General features: G+C 38.7%; 1 protein-coding gene across 1 annotated transcript in view; it reads right to left on the bottom strand.

The window, feature by feature from the left end:
• Positions 1 to 7126: 7126 nt before the first annotated feature.
• LOC126356162 (peroxisomal membrane protein PEX14) overlaps positions 7127 to 22909 on the bottom strand; it is a 49831-nt gene continuing 34048 nt past the window's right edge. The window contains exons 2-5 of the mRNA XM_050006909.1: positions 18253 to 18390; positions 15978 to 16118; positions 10638 to 10873; positions 7127 to 8244 (exon numbers count right to left, since the gene is read on the bottom strand). Coding sequence (XP_049862866.1) covers positions 8040 to 8244; positions 10638 to 10873; positions 15978 to 16118; positions 18253 to 18390 — 720 coding nt within the window. The 3' untranslated portion in view covers positions 7127 to 8039. The remainder of the gene's footprint in view (positions 8245 to 10637; positions 10874 to 15977; positions 16119 to 18252; positions 18391 to 22909) is intronic.

Raw genomic sequence — 22909 nt, 5'->3', positions numbered from 1 at the left:
GTGGGAAGAATAGCGCATAGGATATTCCTCACTTGTGGGCACAATGAGGGCAGTCAAAACCTTGGTGGAGAATACGATTCAGTTCCTGTCCTAGATGGTACAGAGTCACGAGGGGAGTGCTTTTTTGTGGCAAGACGCTGGGCATGTGGGAGGTAGTAGGTGACTGGAGGGTTAAAGCGCTTTATTACTATGTGCAGCAGTATTTGTTCCAGAGTGCAGCAGTTGCAGTGAGAATTTTCAACCGTTTTCCATTTAAAGAGCATAGCTTTATAATGTACTGGTAATTGAGGTTACCAAGTAAGGCAATCAGACATCTATAAAATGGTAACACATTAAGTAGTTTCTTTACAATACACACACTTAATAACTGAGATGTACACAACTTTGAATTACTGTGAATTCTTCTGTGGTCCTGAGCTATATACAATGAGAGCAATATTCTTGATAGAAGCAATAGTCTTAAATGCTGATCCAGTCAGGTAAGTTACGGAATAGTAATAAAATTTAGTAGTGCCGCACCACTATTGCAAACTACTCTAAAATCTTTAATTATTCTCATGAACATTTTTAGGAACTCCAACATTTAAGTCTGTGCAGCCATTTAAAGTGTGATGGAAGGTAAAAAAATACCTAAAACTACTCATTTAGTACTCATGGCTCTTTATCAATAATAGTGGCTCATTGAAAGCGTCGCTCATTGACATAATCATTCTTATATCTAGGTGGTATTGCACTTTAAATTTGAACACTGCTTGTTTCCGTTTCTTTCATCTGTTATTTTCTCTTCATTTTTTGTATAGAACTTTAAGATTCCCACAAACTCTCACTGCTAATAAAATATTTCTTCAGCTACCATTAAAAATTATAGAATAACACTGATGATTTCAAATATAATTGTAATTGTGAATTAAATGGGAAAGATAAAAAATAATTATGTCTTCTGAAAAATAAATCCCATGCAAATTCAAAGTTTCAAAGATGATGTAACTTACCAAACGAAAGCGTTGGTATGTTGATAGACATACAAATAAACACAAACACACATACAAAATTCAATCTTTCGCAACCCACAGTTGCTTCATCAGAAAAGAGGGAAGGAGAGGGAAAGACTAAAGGATGTGGGTTTTAAGGGAGAGGGTAAGGAGTCATTCTAATCCCAAGAGCGGAAAGACTAACCTTAGGGGACTTTCGTCTTTCCCTCTCCTTCCCTCTTTCCTGATGAAGCAACTGTGGGTTGCGAAAGCTTGAATTTTGTGTGTGTGTTTGTGTTTATTTGTGTATCTATCAACATACCAACGCTTTCGTTTGGTAAGTTACATCATATTTGTTTTTAGATATATTTTTCCCACGTGGAATGTTTCCCTCTATTATATATTAATTTATATTAAAACAATTGCAACAAACACAAAGCTATAATTTTGGATAGTGTCACTAATTTAATCTGAGTACTGTTTTCTCCAATAGGTAAGAAATATAGGAGCACTAACCAGTTCCACTACACTACACTTATGTAGTTTGTCACTGCAGTCTTCCATACTAGTGTTGATAAAAGTATGAAGCTCTGAGTGTGCCTGCTTAAAAAGATGCATCAGCCAATCAGAGTCACACGCAGCGACGTCATATGAATTTGGCATCCTCTGGTGGCCTGTATGTGTTGCACCAATCACTGGAGGCAGCAAGTGATGAAAGAGCAATCTTGCCGGTGGCACCTTGACAGGAGGTGTAAATGTGCCATCTCCTGTGAGGCATGCAGTGCACCAGGTGTGGCTGGCAGAGATGCCATCAGTACCACACTTTCATTCTGGCATGCTCTGTTCTGATTCTGTTCAGGCAGCTCCTTGATTTTCAACGAAAATGCATTCCTGGAAGTGGTTTCATCGGATCTGTGCAGGCCTTGTAGTTGCGGTTCTGAAAAAATGCCCATTCTTATCTTCATTGTTCTTTCAGGTCATAAGGCAGATGGAATGCGGTTCCAGATAAGTTTTTAGATCTAAGCCTTTTTCAAGGTAAGGAGCTCAATGTATTATTTATTGGTGGACCTTTGGAGTCACATAACACCAATCTCGTTAATAAAGAACGACATTATGACAGTCATATAAGGCAACATTGTAATTGGTACTCATGGTTTTCTTCCATCAATCAAATTACAAGATATCTCACCCCACTGTTGTGTGCTATTTTGTGGTCCTCTAACAAATTTTCTTCAATTTGACATTTCTATTGCACATTAAGTACATGCCATGATATCCCATATGTCCTACAACATGCAATGTTAATGTCTCCTTCAGCACAGGGCATTCATCTATAACTCTGTAAAATGGTTATCACTATGGACCAGACTTTTAGGTTTTTATGGAAACGACCTTTATTTTCTTGAAATAGCCCTTTTTTTAAAGTTTAAACAAACAATTTTAGCCTTTTTTGGAGTCTCTTAATAATAAATATAATGAACACAAATATTAAGATTAGAAATTTATTATAATTTTGACAGTTATTCTAGTTCTCTGCGGAAAATAAACAGTTAACTATTCTTTATATCGGCATTCGAAAAATGTGTAAACAATTGACATATTTACCTGTGTTACAATTACTTCTCTTTTTACATGGCAATGAAAAGTCTGTAACTGAATTTTTTTCCATGTGTCACTCATAAAAACAACACTTGAAATGTGTGCCAATGTATGACCACAATCCGTGGCCCAACTCTACAAATAACAAGACATTTTATATAATTACATTTTGGTAGAGAATTGAACAGTTAATCACATTTCTAACTTTTGTGAAATGAAACTTTTTCTGCTGGCTCTCAGAACATTTTTGTGGGTCAAGAAAGATCTCTCTACAGCAAAAGAGGTCAATGGTACCTATTTCATAGAGGCAATTGGTTTTGGAACTCAATACAATCCACTTTCGAACTACTACTTCTGAATAATTGGTGGACACTTTCTTCGTATCTTGATACTCAAGAGAATATTCCTTAATTTAGTGTTGCATGTTGTAGCTACTGAACCATGTACTTCCTCCAGATACATCAGCATCCTGAAGATCATATCTGCAGCACCTTTCAGTGCTAGAGGGGCACAGTCTAGTCTTGAACTGCAGCGGGTATATGTTGGAAGTGAGCTCTAAAAAATGTCAAGCGTGCAACATTCTTGTTATTCTTAAAGGCCATCTTGGCTATTTTTCACAAAAGCTTATTCACTAGAGTTGATTGTGACTTTTACCATTTTGACTTTAAGGCAGTGTTCACACATAACAAAGCTGCCTAGAGCCAAGTGCTCCAGCAAGTATGTATGGGTTCTGAAGGGAGGGGAATATTTGGAGCTATTTTCTTAAAAGACTGAATGAGCTTTGAAATATACTTTCCTAGTAGAGGAAATGATACTATTAACATCGGGAAGATTATTTCTGATTTCCTTTGATAGATGTCATTGGCGGAGGACAAGGTAGGTGCAGTGGATCACACTGGGCTATAATTCCTGTAGTGTTGCTCCTGCTTTTAACATACAAGCAGCACAGTCTGTCATCAACAGCAAAAAATTCTCATCCCTATCTTCTCCTGGCCATAGGATGAGGTCATCACTGACTGTGGTTTATCTTCTTCAATTCTTTACACAGGAGTAGGTGGGATTTTCCTGATGCCGCAGAACCTAACTTCCTAACCATGACATTAGCTATAAATCTGCCACAACTGTGGCCTCTGATACCCTCCAAGAAGCCTTTAAAAGTAGAGTTATTTAGCACATCCCACGGTACATTAGCCTACACTAAGGTTTCACGCAAGTCTATTTATAGCTGTCCACTATACTGCTTGTTATAGAGGAAATTACTGGTTGAATCTGTCACTTACACTTCTTCCTAGTGATGTTCTTAATCTGAGATGTGGAATTTTGTCTTGAAGGAAAAGTGACTTTTTACCATGTCTTACATGAAATTAAAACAAACAAACACTAAAAAGATGACAGTAACTGCAAAATAAGAATGTGATCATGATAAATGACAGCTTCAGTTGAATCACATATGCATGTCAGTAAAATAATTTTAAATTTTGATCTGAAAATCTGCAATCAGAAGACTAGCAAGAAGATTGGTAGATAAAATGAATGACAAAAAATAACATTTATTTACATACTTGTTTTTAATAGGCTTGGCAAAAAAAATTACTTTGTCAACAGTTGTGAAATTGTAGTCTTCCTCAATCCCCTCTTACAAAAGACCAGTTCCCTACAATTTCTGATTAGGCATCGCAAAATTACACTTAAATCTCACTACTCTGTGCGAGTCAACTCACAACAACAACTTTACTTCATACCTACAGTAATAAACAGACTTAAGTGTCACCAATTTGTTCTCTTAATATACCTCTCCATTACTGGACAGCATGTAAGTAAGGGCTGGCTGGGATTGTCCCAATGCAGCAGTGCATGGACATATTCTCAGAGTGACAATGCAGCAACAGCGCATCATATACAGTGTTGGTTTCAGTGTGGGCTACATTCCATGTACCTTCCAAACCACGGAAATAACTACAATCACGTATGTGATGCAGCAGAGTGCTGACACATTATCAGGTTACAAAGACAAGTGCCATTGTGTCGTACACATTCTTATTGTCAGTGCTGTGTGTAAAGTTATTCATTAAGATTTTTCTTAAAATGTGCAAGTTCACTTTATTGATTTTCCTTGGAGTTAATTTGGAAATCTATTTAAAACACATTTTTCTACAAAAGTCCTCTTTAGCCTGTGCTTCTTCTGTTTAAGTCCTATTTAGCCCATTTTAGGCCTTTAAGAATGAATTAGCCCATTTTAGATTCAAATCCACGCCCTGGTCTTTTGACATCAGGGGTGACACAATAACAGGCCACAGCTCAAAGACTACAAATCACTTCCTCAATCTTTCAAACCTAATACATTGTTTCAATTAGATTAGATTAGATTAGATTAATACTTGTTGCATATATCATGAATACGACACTTCGTAATGATGTGGAACGTGTCAGGTTAAAGAAAGATGTCTGTACAAGATATTACATTACACAAAATATTGCATGACACTAATGCTTAAGTTAGTTTTTTTCCCTCCCTTAATTTATATCTAAAAATTCAGCCAATGAGTAGAAGGAGTTGTCATCTAGAAATTATTTTAATTTATTTTTAAATGTTGGTTGACTATCTGTCACGCTTTTGATGCTGTTTGGTAGGTGACCAAAGACTTTTGTGGCAGCATAATTTACCCCCTTCTGTGCCAAAGTCAGATTTAACCCTGCCACGGAACACAGGCATGTGCATTAGCCATCTCTTCTAATGATCTGCATTTCTGAAACTGCTTCATATGTTCCTTCATTTTCATTGATTTAGTTAAATCTTAATGATACTGTGACAAACTTGCATATCTTTAATTAGCTATTATTTCACAACCTTTCTGAAATCCCAGTCCCCACACTTCAAATTTTATGGAGCACCAACAGAATTATCTTGTTAAATTCTTACTGAGGTAGTAGCTTCAGTGCCAGTAATTCACATTATTTTAATTTGTGGATGGGTAAGTTTACAAAGTTTCAGACAATTCAGATTAAATAGTAGTACTCTAATCACAAGCTGATAAGCCTTAAGCACCACTTTCCTGGATTTTGTACAACTGACGAGGAGGAAGAAAACAAAGCAACACATTGTTGTGTCTACAATATTATGAGAAGGAAAGTTGCTACTCACCCATATAGTAGAGATGCTGAGTCAACACACACACACACACACACACACACACACACCTGCAGTCTCAGGCAACTGAAGCCACAGTGGGCAGTGTGGTTTCAGTTGCCTGAGACTGCAGTCGTGTTAAGTGTGTGTGTGTGTGTGTGTGTGTGTGTGTGTGTGTGTGTGTGTGTGTGTGTGTGTGTGTGTGTGTGTGTGTGCGCGCGCGCGCGCGCGCGCGCGCGCGCGTGCGTGCGTGCATCTCTCTGTCTAAGGCCTTGACAGCCAAAAGCTATAATTGTGAGAGACTTTTTGTCGTGCCTATCTGTGAGTTAGCATCTCCGCTATATGGTGAGTAGCAACTTTCCCTCTCATAATATTGTTACATTCCATCCTGAATTATAAATTGTTGTGTCTACAATTATTTATTGAAAACATATAAAAGGAGAAAGAATACATTTGGGAGAAACAATTTATCTAATGGTTTACATACCTTCCTACCATAGTTGAAGCCGACTGTAAGAAACTGCACATTTTCATTGCACAGCATTTTCTTTCTCACAGTTGGCTTTAACAGAAAACCTGTACATCGTCATTTTTAAAAATGTACAGCCTATGGCATGTGAATATATATTAGAGTATCACACAGAAATTTGGAGAAAATCAATTAAGATCTTTTCAAGAGCTTTGGTAACAATGTTCCAACTACACATATTACATATATATTGAAAAATATGTAATATATTTAAAGACTATAGACCATGCACCAGTCCAAATGTTCAATACAGTATCATGTGAAAGTTTGAAATAAATTGATTAAGAATTTTTTGAGAGTTTTGGTAATAATGTTTTCCCTTTATACATTACCTGTTTATTTATATTTTGTATATATTAAAAATATGTAGCCTGTATCCATCTGCATGTTCATTAGAGAATTGTATAAAAGTTTAAAGTAAACAGGCCAAGTACTTTTCGACATGCAAATATTTGAAGTAAATCAGTCAAGAACTTCTTGGTTGTCCCCACTCACGTAATATGTGTGTGTTTATATATCATGTGTAGCCTATGTGCATCTGTAGGTTTATTAGAGCATCAAGAACATTTTGAGTTGTTTGGTAACAACCTTAAACAACAAACTGTATTTATATAGTAATAGTACAGATTTTCTTTTTGTGTACCATGAATATTAAAAAGGAAACATAGCCTATGCCTGTCTGACCATTTATTAGAGGACAATGTGAAAATTTGAAGCGAATCAGTCAAGAACTTTAAGGTTTATGGTAAGAATGTTAAACACTGATTTGTCTTTATATAGTAGTATAAATTTAACTTTGGTCTCTTGTGGCCATCAGAAGAGGATTCTCCATCATCTTCAATCTGCAAAATATTTTCTGAGAAGTTGCAAAATGAAATAAGTGATATACTAGAGCAACAGTTTAACATACTGCACATTAAATTCCATTTTATTTACAAATTATATCTTGTACAAGATACTTGATACACAGTTTACTAACAGCCCAACTGGCAGAAACTTTACTGCAAGATGAAAAATTTATTTACTCTGTATACAATCTCCTAAGTGGAACTGTGGTCAGACACTGGTTAAAACAACTTCAAAGTATTTACCAGGTTAAAGGACGGAACACAAATAATCAAAAAGATAGTAAAAACACTAGCTAGTGGAACCAAATATTACTGAGCTCGATTAAAGGAAAACAAAAAGATGGAGGAAACTGGGCTAACAGGTAGTTACAGATTGTCATTTCTCAATGGGGAACATGGCAGGAAAAGGAGCAAGCATCGAGCATCGGTGAAATGCCAGCTATCAATTCATTAATCTGACACTGCACTTCCTCAAAATCGAACAGATGATTACAAGACTTAAATGCAGCATATGGAATTCACACCAATGTGTGCAATAAAATTTATTTTCCCCCACCTGTGATATCTAGAACCATACAGAAACAACAAATGAAGTCTGGATCAAGATACCTTTGATTTTATATGTACTAATGACTACCTGCATGTCACAACACACTGCTTGAAATCGATACTACACAAATTCAAATATTACAAACCATTGCAGTCAATCACAATGGAAATAATTAAATGGAATGCCCATGAGCTATAACAAATATAGCAACATTACAAAATATTAAAAAAAATAGATTTTTTAAAAATCTGCACTGCTGGTTCTCTGAAAACTTTTGTTTTACAAAATCACTGAGCAATGACTAAGCTTATGGCAGTCATTTAAAGTACTGATAATGTGTCACTATAATATATGGCAAATTACAGTGTTTCTGAATTACAAGATGCCGCATTTATTACTACATCGTTATGAGATGCTATTCTCTGATTAACTCCATACTGCTATCACTTCCATTGTTATTTATCATTTCGGGATCACTTGAGCCTGATCCACAAGCCTCATCACTGACACCTTCAGTCTTGGATTGCACTCCTGTACCACCTTCCTCTTTTTGAGGCATCTGCCAAGAAGGAATTGCAGTTGATACTAATGGGGTCTTTTTTGGCACAGGAAACTGTGACCTAAAAAAGATCCAGAAACATCTGAACTATAATACATATCATTTTAATGAGGTAATGGCACAAAATGATCTAAAGTGGGCAGACCATTAACTGTTACTGCAAGCAAACATAGAGACAAGAAACAGGAGTAGCTCATGTAGTAAAAAAAAATATGGTTCACATAAGAATATTATTAACACATAAATACAAATTTTAATTATAAAATCAGTTACACCACTAACTTAGTTACTTATTCATCGAGGAATCATCTTAAAATGATATAGGATTTCTCATCATAATACAATGAAAATAAGTAGCTCAAAAATATACAAATACACAGAATATATAAGTATTAATTTATAAGGATAAAGTACAGCAGTCATCAATCCAAAGATTGGTTTGAACACCTCAGTGGTGTACTATGCATGGTCCTGTTGGAAGTGGTATGCTGATGCCTTCCTCCAACCTTTGAACTGATTTATCCAGCTAGTTATAGGGGGAACCACAGTTTCTGAACCACATTGCAACTTGGCATTTTTCACATCAATAAACATTGCCAGAGGTGAAAGAAGTGATAAGTGACTTATAAAAATCTTACAATTAACTGGTGACTGAGCATGCTATCTTTGGATCTGTGGCACTTTAACACTCAGCCACCAAGCCATAAGGATAGGACTTGACCTAATAATAATTCACGAAAAGCATAAGAGAAATGTACTACTTTCACAGACGAAAGAGATCTAAAATATTTCAATGCTTAAAGAAATCGAGTCTCAAGCTATGTTTTAACCTGAATCTACAAACCGACACATTCAACCTTCCATGTGTCACTAATACTCAGCATCAACAACTCAATGAAATGATCTCAACACCTGAAATGAGATCCATCCTTCATGAAATCCTCCCCACTCCACCAAGAGTGTCTTTCTGTCGTCCACCTAACATTCGTAACCTCTTGGTTCATCCCCATGAAATCCCCAAACCACCTTCCTTACCCTCTGGCTCATACCCTTATAACTGCCCCCGATGTAAAACCTGTCCCATGCACCCTCCCACCACCACCACCACCACCACCACCACCACCACCACCACCACCACCACCTACTCCAGTCCTGTACCCCGGAAGGTGTACACGATCAAAGGCAGAGCCACGTGTGAAAGCACTCTTGTGATTTACCAACTGACCTGCCTACACTGTGAAGCCTTCTATGTGGGAATGACCAGCAACAAACTGTCCATTCGCATGAACGGACACAGGCAGACAGTGTTTGTTGGTAATGAGGATCACCCTGTGGCTAAACAGGCCTTGGTGCACGGCCAGCACATCTTGGCACAGTTTTACACCGTCCGGGTTATCTGGATACTTCCCACTGACACCAACCTATCAGAACTCTCGAGATGGGAACTTGCCCTTCAATGTATCCTCTCTTCTCATTACCCACCAGGCCTCAACCTCCACTAATTTCAAGTTGCTGCCCCTCGTACATCACTTGTCATTCAACAACATCTTTGCCTCTGTACTTCTGCCTTGACTGACACACTGCCCAAACTCTTTGCCTTTACATATGTCTGCTTGTGTCTGTATATGTGCAGATGGATATATATACATATATATATGTATGTGTGTGTGTGTGTTTTTTTTTTTTTATTTTTTTTTTTTTTTTATTGTGTCTATCTACCAGTGCTTTCTCGTTTGGTAAGTCACAGCATCATTTTTTAATATATTTTTCCCATGTGGAATGTTTCTTTCTATTATATTCATTAATATTATAACTACATAACAAAACTTAAGATAGTTCCCTGTGGCAGGGTGCACACTGCATGTACTAATAGACCGAGTGTCTCTAGATACACTACTGTGGTATAGTGTTCAAAGAACTATTAAGTACAGTGAGAATTAACTCCAATTACTGAGGACATAGCCACTATGACATATTTTACTACTTCCGAAACAGTACCATATTACCTTGTATCCATTTAGTCTTTAATTTCAGCGATTTCCATGTCATCTGATGATATTCCATTTTTTCTTTCAGTGTCTTGTATTTACATTAGATATGGATCATTTTTATTATATTTTGATACAATATTGTATGTGCTAACAATACAAGTATCTCTGACTACTCAGCATTTGCTACCACATAAATGCATGCAGCAGCAGCGAGCACCACAGAAAGGTAGGTAGGGTGGCAGATATTGTACTTTTTACTCTGCAGTATCAGAATACTAGCACCACTATAAGGACCAATGATTATTATCAATGATTTAATATCCAAGAACAAAGTTTCAGATCATATGAAACACAAAAGCAGATTTAATTACTTTACCTGGTGCAGATTAGTAATATTCTAATAAATCCTTTAGCAACATAACTAATTTGTTATAAGAAAATAGTATGTTACGTGATACATTACCCACTAAGAAGCACACTCTTGAGTGAGGAGAACTCTGCCTTGAGATCTTGGATGTGCCTACTTGTTGTATCTGCATTTTGTACTAGGTTGCTTAAATGTCCAATTTCAATACTAGTTTTCTTCACATCATCCTGCACACTCTTTACTTTCCCTGTCAATGATTTCTCTAAGTCCACAATAGAATCTTCAAGAGTTTTCTTCTTTTTCTTCCCAAAGAAAAATGAGTGTAAGAATCGCTGTGAAAGGTAAAAATGTATTAAGGATTACACACATATTTGGAGTTTTAAAGACTAGTAATTTGTGTACTGATATTTAATAACACAACATACCATAAAACATTATTTAACATTCACTGTTAGGCTTTTCATACAGCTGCCAACAAGAGATCATGTATAGGAAGATTTCAAACAGCATAGCACCATATAACCACTGATTTAGAGAGGCACTATCCATTAAAACATACAATCTGAATGCATATTGTCCAACTTTTGAAATATCTTACACAAATTACAGAATAAAGTTTATTTTGTGAGTGTTGGAATTCAATTACAAGACTTTTGAACATTAGTTGGCAAAATACCAATGGAGAGCAACAATGATTTGATATGAGAAGTTTTCATGCAAGAATCCGAAATGGCAGTCACTTTTCAGTTAATATCAACCCTTGCTCTAGTATTCATAGAGTAAGTCAAAGAATACTGCTGTGGCAACATGAACAGCGGGCACCAACAGCTACCCACAGAACAAATACCACAGCAGCACTATCGTAGCCTGCATGCTGACAGACCAGAGGCCGCAGCAACTCAACCTGGCAAGCCAACCAGCCAGACCAACAAAGGGTGGCACCAGCAGCTGGGTTAGGACACAGACACATGCACAGCTTTGATCAGTGTGTATAGGCCAAACTATTTTTTACTTTAACAGGAATCAACTGGAGCCAGTCACAAATGGAGCATCATTCCATGAGACAATTATTTATGTTTGCACTTTGATTTGAGAAGTCAGTTCCAGCACAGTGAGACCCTAAAAGGACTTCGCCAGGACATCACTCACTATAACGAGGATTTCTCTCCACTCTGCAAGTCACTGATGGACCAGACTTAGTCAATGTAACAGTGTCACACCGGGAGACCTTGCTATACTGTGCTTCACTACTTCTCTTCCACTTTGACAGAGTGTGACTTAATGCTGGTAGTATACGCACAATATTAGAGAACTTCTCTGGTTTTCTCGTCAGGACTCGATCAGCAAGGGACCGTCTGCCAAAAACTCTTAAAACTCTGGATTCGAACCTTTGGTTCATATTTTAGAACTTAACTTGTTCAAGTAATTGGAAAACTTTATGTTATACTAAAGACTGCAATTTGTTCAAACTTGTGAACTGTAACTTTGCAGAACTCTGAAGCCGTTTTTGTTGTTCACTCACACAAAGAAGACCTAAGTTCGTTTCTTTGGAAGTTACCAACTGTGTTTATCACATCTGCTTTGTACATTAAAGTCAGACCTAAAGTGGAGCGAATGGAGCCACTATCATACAAGCCCCCCCCCCCCCCCCCCTCCCTTCCAACCTTACAACAAAACCACTAATCTTCCTCTATAACTACTGATATTTGTTCTGTATCTATACTCTGTAAACCACCGTGAGGTTCATGGCAGAGGGTATGTCTCATTGTACCAGTTATAAGGGTTTCTGCCTGTTCCATTCACCTATGGAGCACCGGAAGAACTACTGATGGAGTGTGCATGTGCAGTAATTATTCCAATCTTTTCCTCATGATCCCTGTGTGAGTGATACATAGAGGATTGTAGCGTATCCCTAGAGTAATCATTTCAAGCTGGTTCTTGAAACTTTGTTAATAGACTTTCTCAGTATAATTTACATCTGTCTTCAAGAGCCTGCCGTTTCCGTTCCTTCAGAATCTCTATGACACTCTCCCATGGATTATACCAACATGCGACATTTCATCTGCGAGCAGTATTCTAGAACAAGTTGCTCGAGTGATTTGTAAGCAATCTCTCTTGTAGACTGATTGCACTTCCCCCAGTATTCTACAAACAAACCAAAGTCTACCACCTGCTTTACCCATGACTGAAACTATGTAATCATTCAAATTCATATCCCTACAAAGTCCTACACTCAGGTATTTGATTTGGGCAATTCCAACAGTTAACAGTTGATACAGTAGTCATAGGATATTACATTATTATTATTATTATTATTATTATTATTATTATTATTTTCATTTAGTGAAGTGCAAAATTTCACATTTCTGAACATTTAGAGCAAGTTGTCAGTCTCTGAAATTTTATCAAGAGCTGACTGAACATTTATGCAGCTTATCAGATAGTTCTTCATTATAGATAACTGCATCATCTGCAAAAAGCCTTATTTCACAATAATATTGTATGCAAGGTCATTAATATACAATATAAACAGAAAAGGTCCCAATGCACTTTCCTGCAGCACACCGGGAGTTACTTCTACAGCTGACAATGACTCTCCATCCAAGGTAACATGTTGTGTCCTGCCAGCCAAGAAGTCCTCAATCCCATCACAAATTTCACTTTATACCCCATATGATCGTACTTTTGACAATAAACATAGGTGCAGTACTGAGTCAAGTGCTTTTCAGAAATAAAGAAACGCTGCATCTACACAGTTGCCCTGATCCAAAGCTTTTAGTATGTCTTGTGAGAAAAGTGCGAGTTGGGTTTCACGTGATCGATGTTCTCTAAAACCATGCTAGTTGGCATTGATGAGCTCATTCTGTTCCAGATACTCATTATGTTTGAGCTCAGAATAAGTTCTAAGATTCTACAATAAACTGCTGTCAAGGAAATTGGACAGTTGTTTTATGGATCACTTTCACTACGCTTCTTGTAGATGGGTGTGACCTGTATCTTTTTTCCAAAAACTAGGCATAGTTTATTGCTTGAGGGATCTATGATAGATTACAGTTATAAGAGCAGCTAACTCAGCCTCAAATTCAGCATAGAATCTGACAGTGATTCCACTGAGGCCTGGAGCTTCATTCAATTTTAACGACTTCAGCTCTTTCTTAACACCACAGACACTAATACATATTTCACACATATTTTCAGTTATAGGAGGATTAAATTGGGGCAGTTCTCCTGGGTTTTCCTTTGTAATGTAACATCTGAAAACCAAGTCAAGCATATCAGATTTTGCTTTGCTATCCTCGATTTTAATTCCTGTCACCATTCACTATGGACTGAGTGCTAACTCTGATGCTACTAACAGCCTTTACATTCAACCAGAATTTCTTTGGGTTCTGTGAAAGATCATTTGGTAATATTCTGCTCCAGAAGTCACTGAAGGCATCACACATTGCTCTCTTGACACCCAAATGTGTTTCATTCAGCATTTCTCTATCTGTAGCCCTCCTCTTTGTTTTAGCCCTATTGTGTAGTAATCTCTGTTTCTTTGGAAGTTTATTTACATTGACTGCACATCACAGACGTTCCCTTTCATTGTTGACTGTTCTGCTGGGTACATATCTATCCAGTGTGTGGTCAATTATTATTCTGAACTAGAGCCACAGTTCCTCTACTAGCTCCTGACCTGTGCTGAAAGTTTCAGATTCCTCATTTACATATGACATAACTGATTTTTATCTGGTTTACTGAACATATATATATTCCATCACGAGTAGGCTTCCTAACAATCTGTTCTTAGTAGTTTTCAAGAAGGCATTTTGTAAAGTTTCACAGGGTGTTTTATCACATCCACCACTAACAAAACTAGAATTCTCCCAATTAACTGTTGGATGATTGAAGTCCCCACACATAATTACCGTATGATTGGGGGACTTACACAGAAGTGAACGGAGATTTTCTCTGAAGTTTTTTGTTACATCAGGAGGTGAGTCTGTGGGCGATAGAAGGACCCATCCCTGATATTGAGTCTTGTCCAAGCAATCTTACATGTAGCTTCAATTCATATCTCAGTGGGTTCGAGGTGTTTTTTTGTCTGCTGTGACAAATACACCACCTCCATTTCCCATTTGCCTATCCTTTTGATATACCCTTAAATTTTCCACAAAAATCTCACTGCTATCAATTTCAGGTTTCAACTAGCTCTCTTTACCTAGTATTACATGAGCTTCACTGCTTTTCATGAGCGCTTCAAACTCTGGCACTTTGTTGTGAATGCTTTGGCAGTTTACCATTAAGGTTTTAACACTCTTGCCTGTGGGAGGCATTTCTTTGGATCTTACACCTGGTACGTCTGGATTTTCTACAGCTGGATGGAGAGCTGCCCATTCAAAAAAAAAAAAAAAAAAAAAAAAAACTCTCGTTTGCACCTCACACAGAGTCAACTAGCTGAGTATCAGCATCTGATGTGCAGTGCACACCTAACCTATTTAGGGGGACCCTACAGTTCTAAATCCTATGGCCTAACTCCAGGAAGTCTCAGCCTAGCTTGTCACAGAACTTTTGAAGTCCCTGGTTTAGTACTTCCACTCAACTTAGAACCAAAGAGAAATGATTAGTTTAGGGACAATGCTGCAAATTGTGAGCTTCGTTGAGACTCCATGCACAGGTCTGATCTTCCAACCATTTTTGCAAGTCACTGAAACGACCCAAAAATGCCCGGACAACATGCATCACTTGTTCGAATGTGTGTCGCAATCTGTAGTTGGTTGCACCCTGTTCCCCAATGGCTACTGAAATGACCTCTTCAACATGTTTAATGAGGTCCACAGACATATACACTGAGTGTGCCTGGTGTTCTTTCCTGTCCCTTGCTGCCATTTCCCTAAGGGGACCATCACTCGGCATACATTTGAACTCCCAACTCATAATAGACACCTACCCTGGCATTACCTATGTAACATATACCCTGTTTAGAACAAAACTATTCAATGGTGCTTCTGATATATTTTCATATGATATCTCCATCAGGATTGGATCTATCACATATGACTCAAGGAGAGAATACTGTAAAGATGAAGGAAGGATAACTAGTGTCAAGTTCCACTAACAGAGTATTATAGGTGGTAATAATACCTTCAAAAATTTTCATCATAATCATTGCGCAATATTTATTAACATCACTGCCTATATATTTAATCATATGACTACACATTTCATCCCCTTCACAGTTCTTTCTGTTATATTTCTTTTATTTGATCTCATAAATAATCACAGTAGTACAGCAGCCAGAGAAAATTTTCAATGAACATGCAAATCAGTAAAGCACTGAATGTTGAAGCTAATTTATTTTAGAAAAGGAAGCATCAACATATTCCAAATAATTAACCATCAAGAGACACAGCTTCCAAAAGTTTTGCATCAGTCATCATAAGAAACACTTACCTTATAGAACAGATATAATGCATAGAGAGCACCTGCTATTAGAGCTATACTGTTGCCAATATCTCTAAATCTGCTCCAGAATGTTGGTCGTGGAAGAACTATCTGTTGGGGGGGTATTGCTATTGATGTCTGAGTGTCTGGCTGTAAGAGAAATAACAGCAGGTAACAAGAACTCACTGCATTTTAACAGATTGTAGCAGTTTTCACTTCTAAATACTGGAACACTATGTAGTAGAAGGGGCAATGTTAGGTATGAACAGGAAGTGACAAAATACGAATAAAGTCTTATACAGGGTATATCTCCAAACAGTCATCAGGTGCATTTCCTCTTGTGTTTCAGCACGTATTTGTAATGTTGTTTTTGTAATACGTATCAGGAGTCAGTCCAAGCAAATATCACTCATCACATCTTTTATGTGACGCTCAATGTTGAAGGAAAGCAATGGTTTCCTCCCCATTGCAAAAAAATCTACCAAAACACCAAAGAAAATGCACTTGATGACCCTTAGAAGAGAAACCCTGTACACGCTTACAGAAATTGAAACTTAAGTATAGGAAGTATTTTTTTCTCCCCTGGGAAGCATCAAAGTAAATACTAACGTAATGATAATATGCATTACAATTTACTCTCCACAGTTCTAGTCTTGTCTGTAAATTTAAGAACAAGTACAGCTTGTGGTAGGAAGAGGTGGCCCTTCCTGGAAAAACACTACACCTGCTGCTCATTACAACTATGTACCAATTTCCCACCTAGCAGTGGCTGTGACTGTGTAGATTCTGTGCATGTGCATTTATTGCATTAGTTACATCATTTTCTAATTTCTGTATTCTGTTTAGCAGGAACATATTTAGTGGAAAGGAACACATATTGTGCACTGTGTAACCACTGATTCATATGACATATTTTATGTTTGTGAGCTTGTAGGTGCTCCTTGCAACATTACAGGTTAGACAGAGTGGGGACTCAACAGCTCACTCTTTGAAATTTCCTGGCAGATTAAAACTGTGGAAAGGAGAGCTTCTGTAAAGTTTGGAAGGTAGGAGACGAGATACTGGCAGAAGTAAAGCTGTGAGGACGGGGCGTGAGTCATGCTTGGGTAGCTCAGCTGGTAGAGCACTTACCCGCGAAAGGCAAAGGTCCCAAGTTCGAGTCTCGGTCCAGCACACAGTTTTCATCTGCCAGGAAGTTTCATATCAGTGCACACTCTGCTGCAGAGTGAAAATCTCATTCTAGCTCACTCTTTGGTTTACAGACCAAAGCTCTGTCTCTGGTAAGCACATCTCCCCCCCCCCCCCCCCTCCTTTCAGTTTGTGGATTGTTTTACTATTTTACTACAATAAATTCTCATATGGTGCATTGCACCTCATCAGGGAGCAATTTGTAAAATTAGAGGTTACTGTACCATCAGCAAAATGACAAAGAAATCAGAGGTTCCAGGATGCAGGCTTCGTCTAAATAACAAAGAGGAATCATGCCTAACAATAATGAAAATTCCTGGATGGAAAAATACATAAAATAAGGTAAAGACAACAACTCACCTGTAGAGGGCTGTTCATTAAGCACGTAATAGGAAACAGTTAACAATAGTTTTCGAGCTCTTGCTCTTTTTCTAGTAAGAGTACATAGATTCGCATAAACAGCCACACAGACACCCAAAAGTACATTGCATTTGCGTGGCTGTGTGGTTGTATGTGTGAATGTGTGTACTCTCACTAGAAAAAGGGTAGGATCTCAAAAGCTGTTAGCCTCTCTGCAGGTAAGTGGTTGCCTTTCCCTTACATTAAGTAAAGAGGAGAAATGGTAACCTGAACTGTATTACTATAATGAGTTTCTGAATTGAAGAATGAAGCCATTACTAATTTTGCATTACAAGGCTGGCAAGCTACAAAAGTGAACTGCAGTTATAAATCCAGTGCTTGCAGGCAGTGTTTCTTTCATCACAAGGATGTTAACAAGGCTTTGAGTAACTAGTCACTCCTTTCCATCATTTTCTCTTTTCTAAGCTTTTTCTCAGAATAAAGAACACACAAATTTAGAAACTTAATTATTCACTATTATCTTTGATTTGTTGCTACGTGTGAGCAAAATACACTGAAAGCTCAATTAAGAAAGTCATATCCTTTTACGAGGTCAATAAAGTATTAAGTGTTCAAATGCTACTTGCTTCTGCATCAGCAACAAATCTGTTTTTTACCAGGTTCAACACCTTTACTCAGAATTCATTACAGTTACAGGGGCATCAATGCTTAGTGAGTTCCCACTTTATTTACTCACCAATGGAGTGAAGCTACGCTCAAAGGCAATGCTGATTTCTTCATCTGTCAGTCCTTTAGATTTTAGAAATTTCTGCCTGTATGTTAAAGGGCTCTGTTGTATCTTCTGATTACTCAGAAACCTTGTAGCAATGGAAATCTGAAAATTTCAAGAAAAAGTTACATTAAGTTTTAGAGGAAGCTGATATGAAATATACTGTCATTTGATAAAAAAAAATGTGGTACAAGGAATATGATTCTCCTAAAGCCTAAGGTGAAGGGCTGTGAAGGTTGTGGAATGCCGATCAATGAATTACTTTCCCATTTTCATACTAACTTGTAAGCAAGAGATATTAAACTTCTGAAAAGAATGAAAGATCTATGTAATGTATCTGATCTTCATCAGTGACTTATTACAACTTGACACACTTTTCCATCAGAAATCTAGTCACATTGTTAAAATTTAAAATGTAACTATTCAAGAAGAATTCAGTGACCCCAGAACACCAACAAGGCAATGGTCAATGAACTGTTCATAAGCCACATACAATTAATGATAGAAACTAGTGCATGAAATTTAAACAATGCACAAGATAAGATGATGTAACAATAGTTAGGGTAGTTCTTTTTCCCTTTTAGATACCGTATTATGACTGCTTATTTCAATGACTCAGGCTAATGGTCATCAGTGCAATTCCTGATGAACACAGCAACAGAGGTTTCTAAGATGTACAAAATAGTGTACTAGATCTCATGTGCCTTTGGTGAGGGAGTGGAATTGCTTATATATGTCAAGAAATCTTGACACAGCATGAATGTGCAGGTCACATTGATGAAATATCTAAATGTTAATAGGGAAGGTGAATGGTCAGCTTTGGTTTATTGGGAGAGCTTTAGAAAAGTGTACCTTATCTACACTCCTGTTTGCGTTGGCGAATGAGGCAGCGGGCTTGCGCACGGAGCCTATTAAAGGCGATGAGGTGTGCCAATGAGGAAAGCCGCTTCTGATGCTGGAGTGCCCACCTGCGATCTTTCATCGACTCAGTTATCTCGGGCGACCACCGAGGCACAGTCCTTCGCCGAGGGGACCCAGAAGAACAGGGAATGGCAGATTCTGTGACAGTAATGATGCCGCTGGTGACCGAGTGAACCACCACATCAATGGCGTCATTGGAAAGAGGCTCAATAGTGGCAACGGAGGTGAACAAGTCCCAGTCAGCCTTATTCATAGCCCATCTGCAGGGGCACCCTGAAGAGTGACGCTGTGGCAGTGACAGAAAGATTGGAAAGTGGTCAATACAGCACAAGTCGTCATGCACACTCCACTAGACAGATGGTAATAGGCTAGTACTGCAGATTGGAAGGTCGATGGCTGAGTACGTGCCATGTGCCACTGAAATGTTTGAAGGCACCAGTATTTAAGAGAGAAAGATCGAGCTGTGCCAATACTTGCTCAATGATGCTGCCTCGGGCTGCTGCCACTGATTCACCCCACAGAGGGTTATGGGTGTTGAAATCGCCCAGTAACAGAAAAGGTGGCAGCAATTGGGCTATCAGCGCAGCCAGGACATGCTGCGGGACACCACCATCCGGTGGAAGATAGAAACTGCAGACAGTAGGAGCCTGAGGCACCCACATCCGAACAGCAACAGCCTCTAAAGGTGTTTGTATATGGGTAGACTCGCTGTAAAGAGAATGAAGGACATAGATGCAGGTGCCATCAGATACCCGATTCTTATAATAACCCGATAGCCATGGAGGGCGGGGGTTCGCATCGCCAGAAACCAAGTTTCCTGAAGAGCAATGCAGAGGAAAGGGTGAAAGCTGTGAAGTTCTCAGAGCTCAGCAAGATGGTGGAAAAAGCCGCTGCAGTTCCACTGGAGGATGACATTGTCCAAGACCGAGAAAGTCGTCATGGGACCGAGGAGGCAGATTACACCGCTGGGTCCCCTGCTGCCACCAATTGAGTACCGACAGGAGCGACATCCATCATGTCTGAGGGACCAGCGAGATCTAGGTGCTCAGCGAACGCCAGAATCTCCACCGCACGCAACAGAGCTTGAAAGTAGCAGTGGAGTGGGTGCCACTGCACACTAGCAAAAAAAAATTCCCGGATTTTTCCCAGATTTCCCAGTTAAAAATACACTTTCTCCCGGGTGATAGTATATTTTCCCTTATCAATCCTTTGAATGGTTATAGTTTTATACATGGGCGTACAGTTTCGGGACGTACAATTTTCCGGTACTTTAGAAAACGAAACTCAGAGAAAAATATCTTTTATGTGCAGCAAAATGTATGCGGCGCCCATGTTACTTTCCGAATCATTGAAATCGAGATTTCGATGTGCTTCTGTAAGCCGTTCGTAGCTCATGTCACGTGATCTCGCCAGCCAATGACAGCGGATATTCAGAGCATAGGACACGTGATGTAGTCAGCCAACAGCAACATCACTGTTAAGTAGTACGAATGCACAAACAGGGAAAGTTAATAGTTTAAATTAATAGCCATAGTGTTGCTATGAGAAAAGCAAAGCTTTCACATACAGGGTGTTACAAAAAGGTATGGCCAAACTTTCAGGAAACATTCCTCACACACAAAGAAAGAAAATATATTATTTGGACATGTGTCCGGAAACGCTTACTTTCCATGTTAGAGCTCATTTTATTACTTCTCTTCAAATCACATTAATCATGGAATGGAAACACACAACAACAGAACGTACCAGCGTGACTTCAAACACTTTGTTACAGGAAATGTTCAAAATGTCCTCCGTTAGCAAGGATACATGCATCTACCCTCCGTCGCATGGAATCCCTGATGTGCTGATGCAGCCCTGGAGAGTGGCGTATTGTATCACAGCTGTCCACAATACGAGCACCGAGAGTCTCTACATTTGGTACCGGGGTTGCGTAGACAAGAGTTTTCAAATGCCACCATACATGAAAGTCAAGAGGGTTGAAGTCAGGAGAGCGTGGAGGCCATGGAATTGGTCCACATCTACTAATCCATCGGTCACCGAATCTGTTGTTGAGAAGCGTACGAACACTTCGACTAAAATGTGCAGGAGCTCCTTAGTGCATGAACCACGTGTTGTGTCATACTTGTAAAGGCACATGTTCTAGCAGCAGAGGTAGAGTATCCCATATAAAATCATGATAACGTGCTACACTGAGCGTAGGTGGAAGAAAATGGGGCCCAACCAAGACATCACCAATAATGCCTGCCCAAACGTTCACAGAAAATCTGTGTTGATGACGTGATTGCACAATTGCATGCGGATTCTCGTCAGCCCACATATGTTGATTATGAAAATTTACAATTTGATCACATTGGAATGAAGCCTCATCCATAAAGAGAACATTTGCACTGAAATGAGGATTGACACATTGTTGGATGAACCATTCGCAGAAGTGTACCCGTGGAGGACCATCAGCTGCTGATAGTCATAGGCTGAAATGTTCCGTGCTCCCTAAGACGCCGATCAATTGCTTCGAATGTCTTCCTGTCGGGACACCTTCGTTCTGGAAATATGTCTCGATACAAAAGTACCGCGCCACGGCTATTGCCCCGAGCTAATCCATACATGAAATGGGCATCTGCCAACTCCGCATTTTTAAACATTGCACTGACTGCAAAACCACGTTCGTGAAGAACACTAACCTGTTGATGCTGCGTACTGATGTGATTGATGCTAGTACTGTAGAGCAATGAGTCGCATGTCAACACAAGCAACATTACCTTCCTTCAATTGGGCCAACTGGCGATGAATCGAGGAAGTACAGTACATACTGACGAAACTAAAATGACCTCTAACATGGAAATTAAGTGTTTCCGGACACATGTCCACATAACATCTTTTCTTTATTTGTGTGAGAGGGATGTTTCCTGAAAGTTTGGCCGTACATTTTTGTAACGCTCTGTATAATATTGGTCTCAAGCTGCAAGAGAAGCACATACTGTTGACCTTTTTTGCGCGTGTTACACTTAAAGATACATCACACAAATGTGCGAGTGAAATTTTTAATGACATAAATGTCTGATCTTCAGGGTTCGACTTTCTTCTAAATGGCTCATCATCGAAGAGTTGATTTTTAAATGAGAGTCAAACGCTCTGTATTTTAATAAATTCATGGTACATTCTTGCACATAGTTCAGCTTACGTAAAAGGATATTTACGTTGAAAGTAACGCTTTTCAAACCACTATTCGCAATATTTTCCCGCGGCCTGTTAGAAATTGGTTCGTTTCAGCAGCTAACAGAGCGCGCAGGTAACAGGCGACACCGCGCTTAGGTAGCTATCGTGATGTAGGAAGCCGGTACGTACGTACCGTACGTGTAAAACATTATGTCATAAAAGAAACAAGACATCAGAGGATACTGCAAGAGCATCGGAATTTCGTGAACCATATTTAAAGTGCATACTTAAAGGGCACATTCGTATGTCCAGATTCCCAAGGAAGTAGGCCTCGACCTGATATTAAGCTTTTCAGTGTGGTTTTCGGGATGTAAATTTTCTTGGAGCACCAGTACTGTATTTTATCATGTTTGGTTCCTTATTATGGCATAATGCCATACGTGCTAGAAAATAAAAACGTGCACTTGAAATGCAGCGAACAGTTGAAACTAGCCCGTATTGTAAAATTAAACATTTCGTTTCAAATACATTGACTGCCTCTGCG

The sequence above is a fragment of the Schistocerca gregaria genome, chromosome 3 (genome assembly GCF_023897955.1).
Source record: "Schistocerca gregaria isolate iqSchGreg1 chromosome 3, iqSchGreg1.2, whole genome shotgun sequence".
Taxonomy (NCBI): domain Eukaryota; kingdom Metazoa; phylum Arthropoda; class Insecta; order Orthoptera; family Acrididae; genus Schistocerca; species Schistocerca gregaria.
This window is presented reverse-complemented; position numbering and strand designations above follow the sequence as displayed.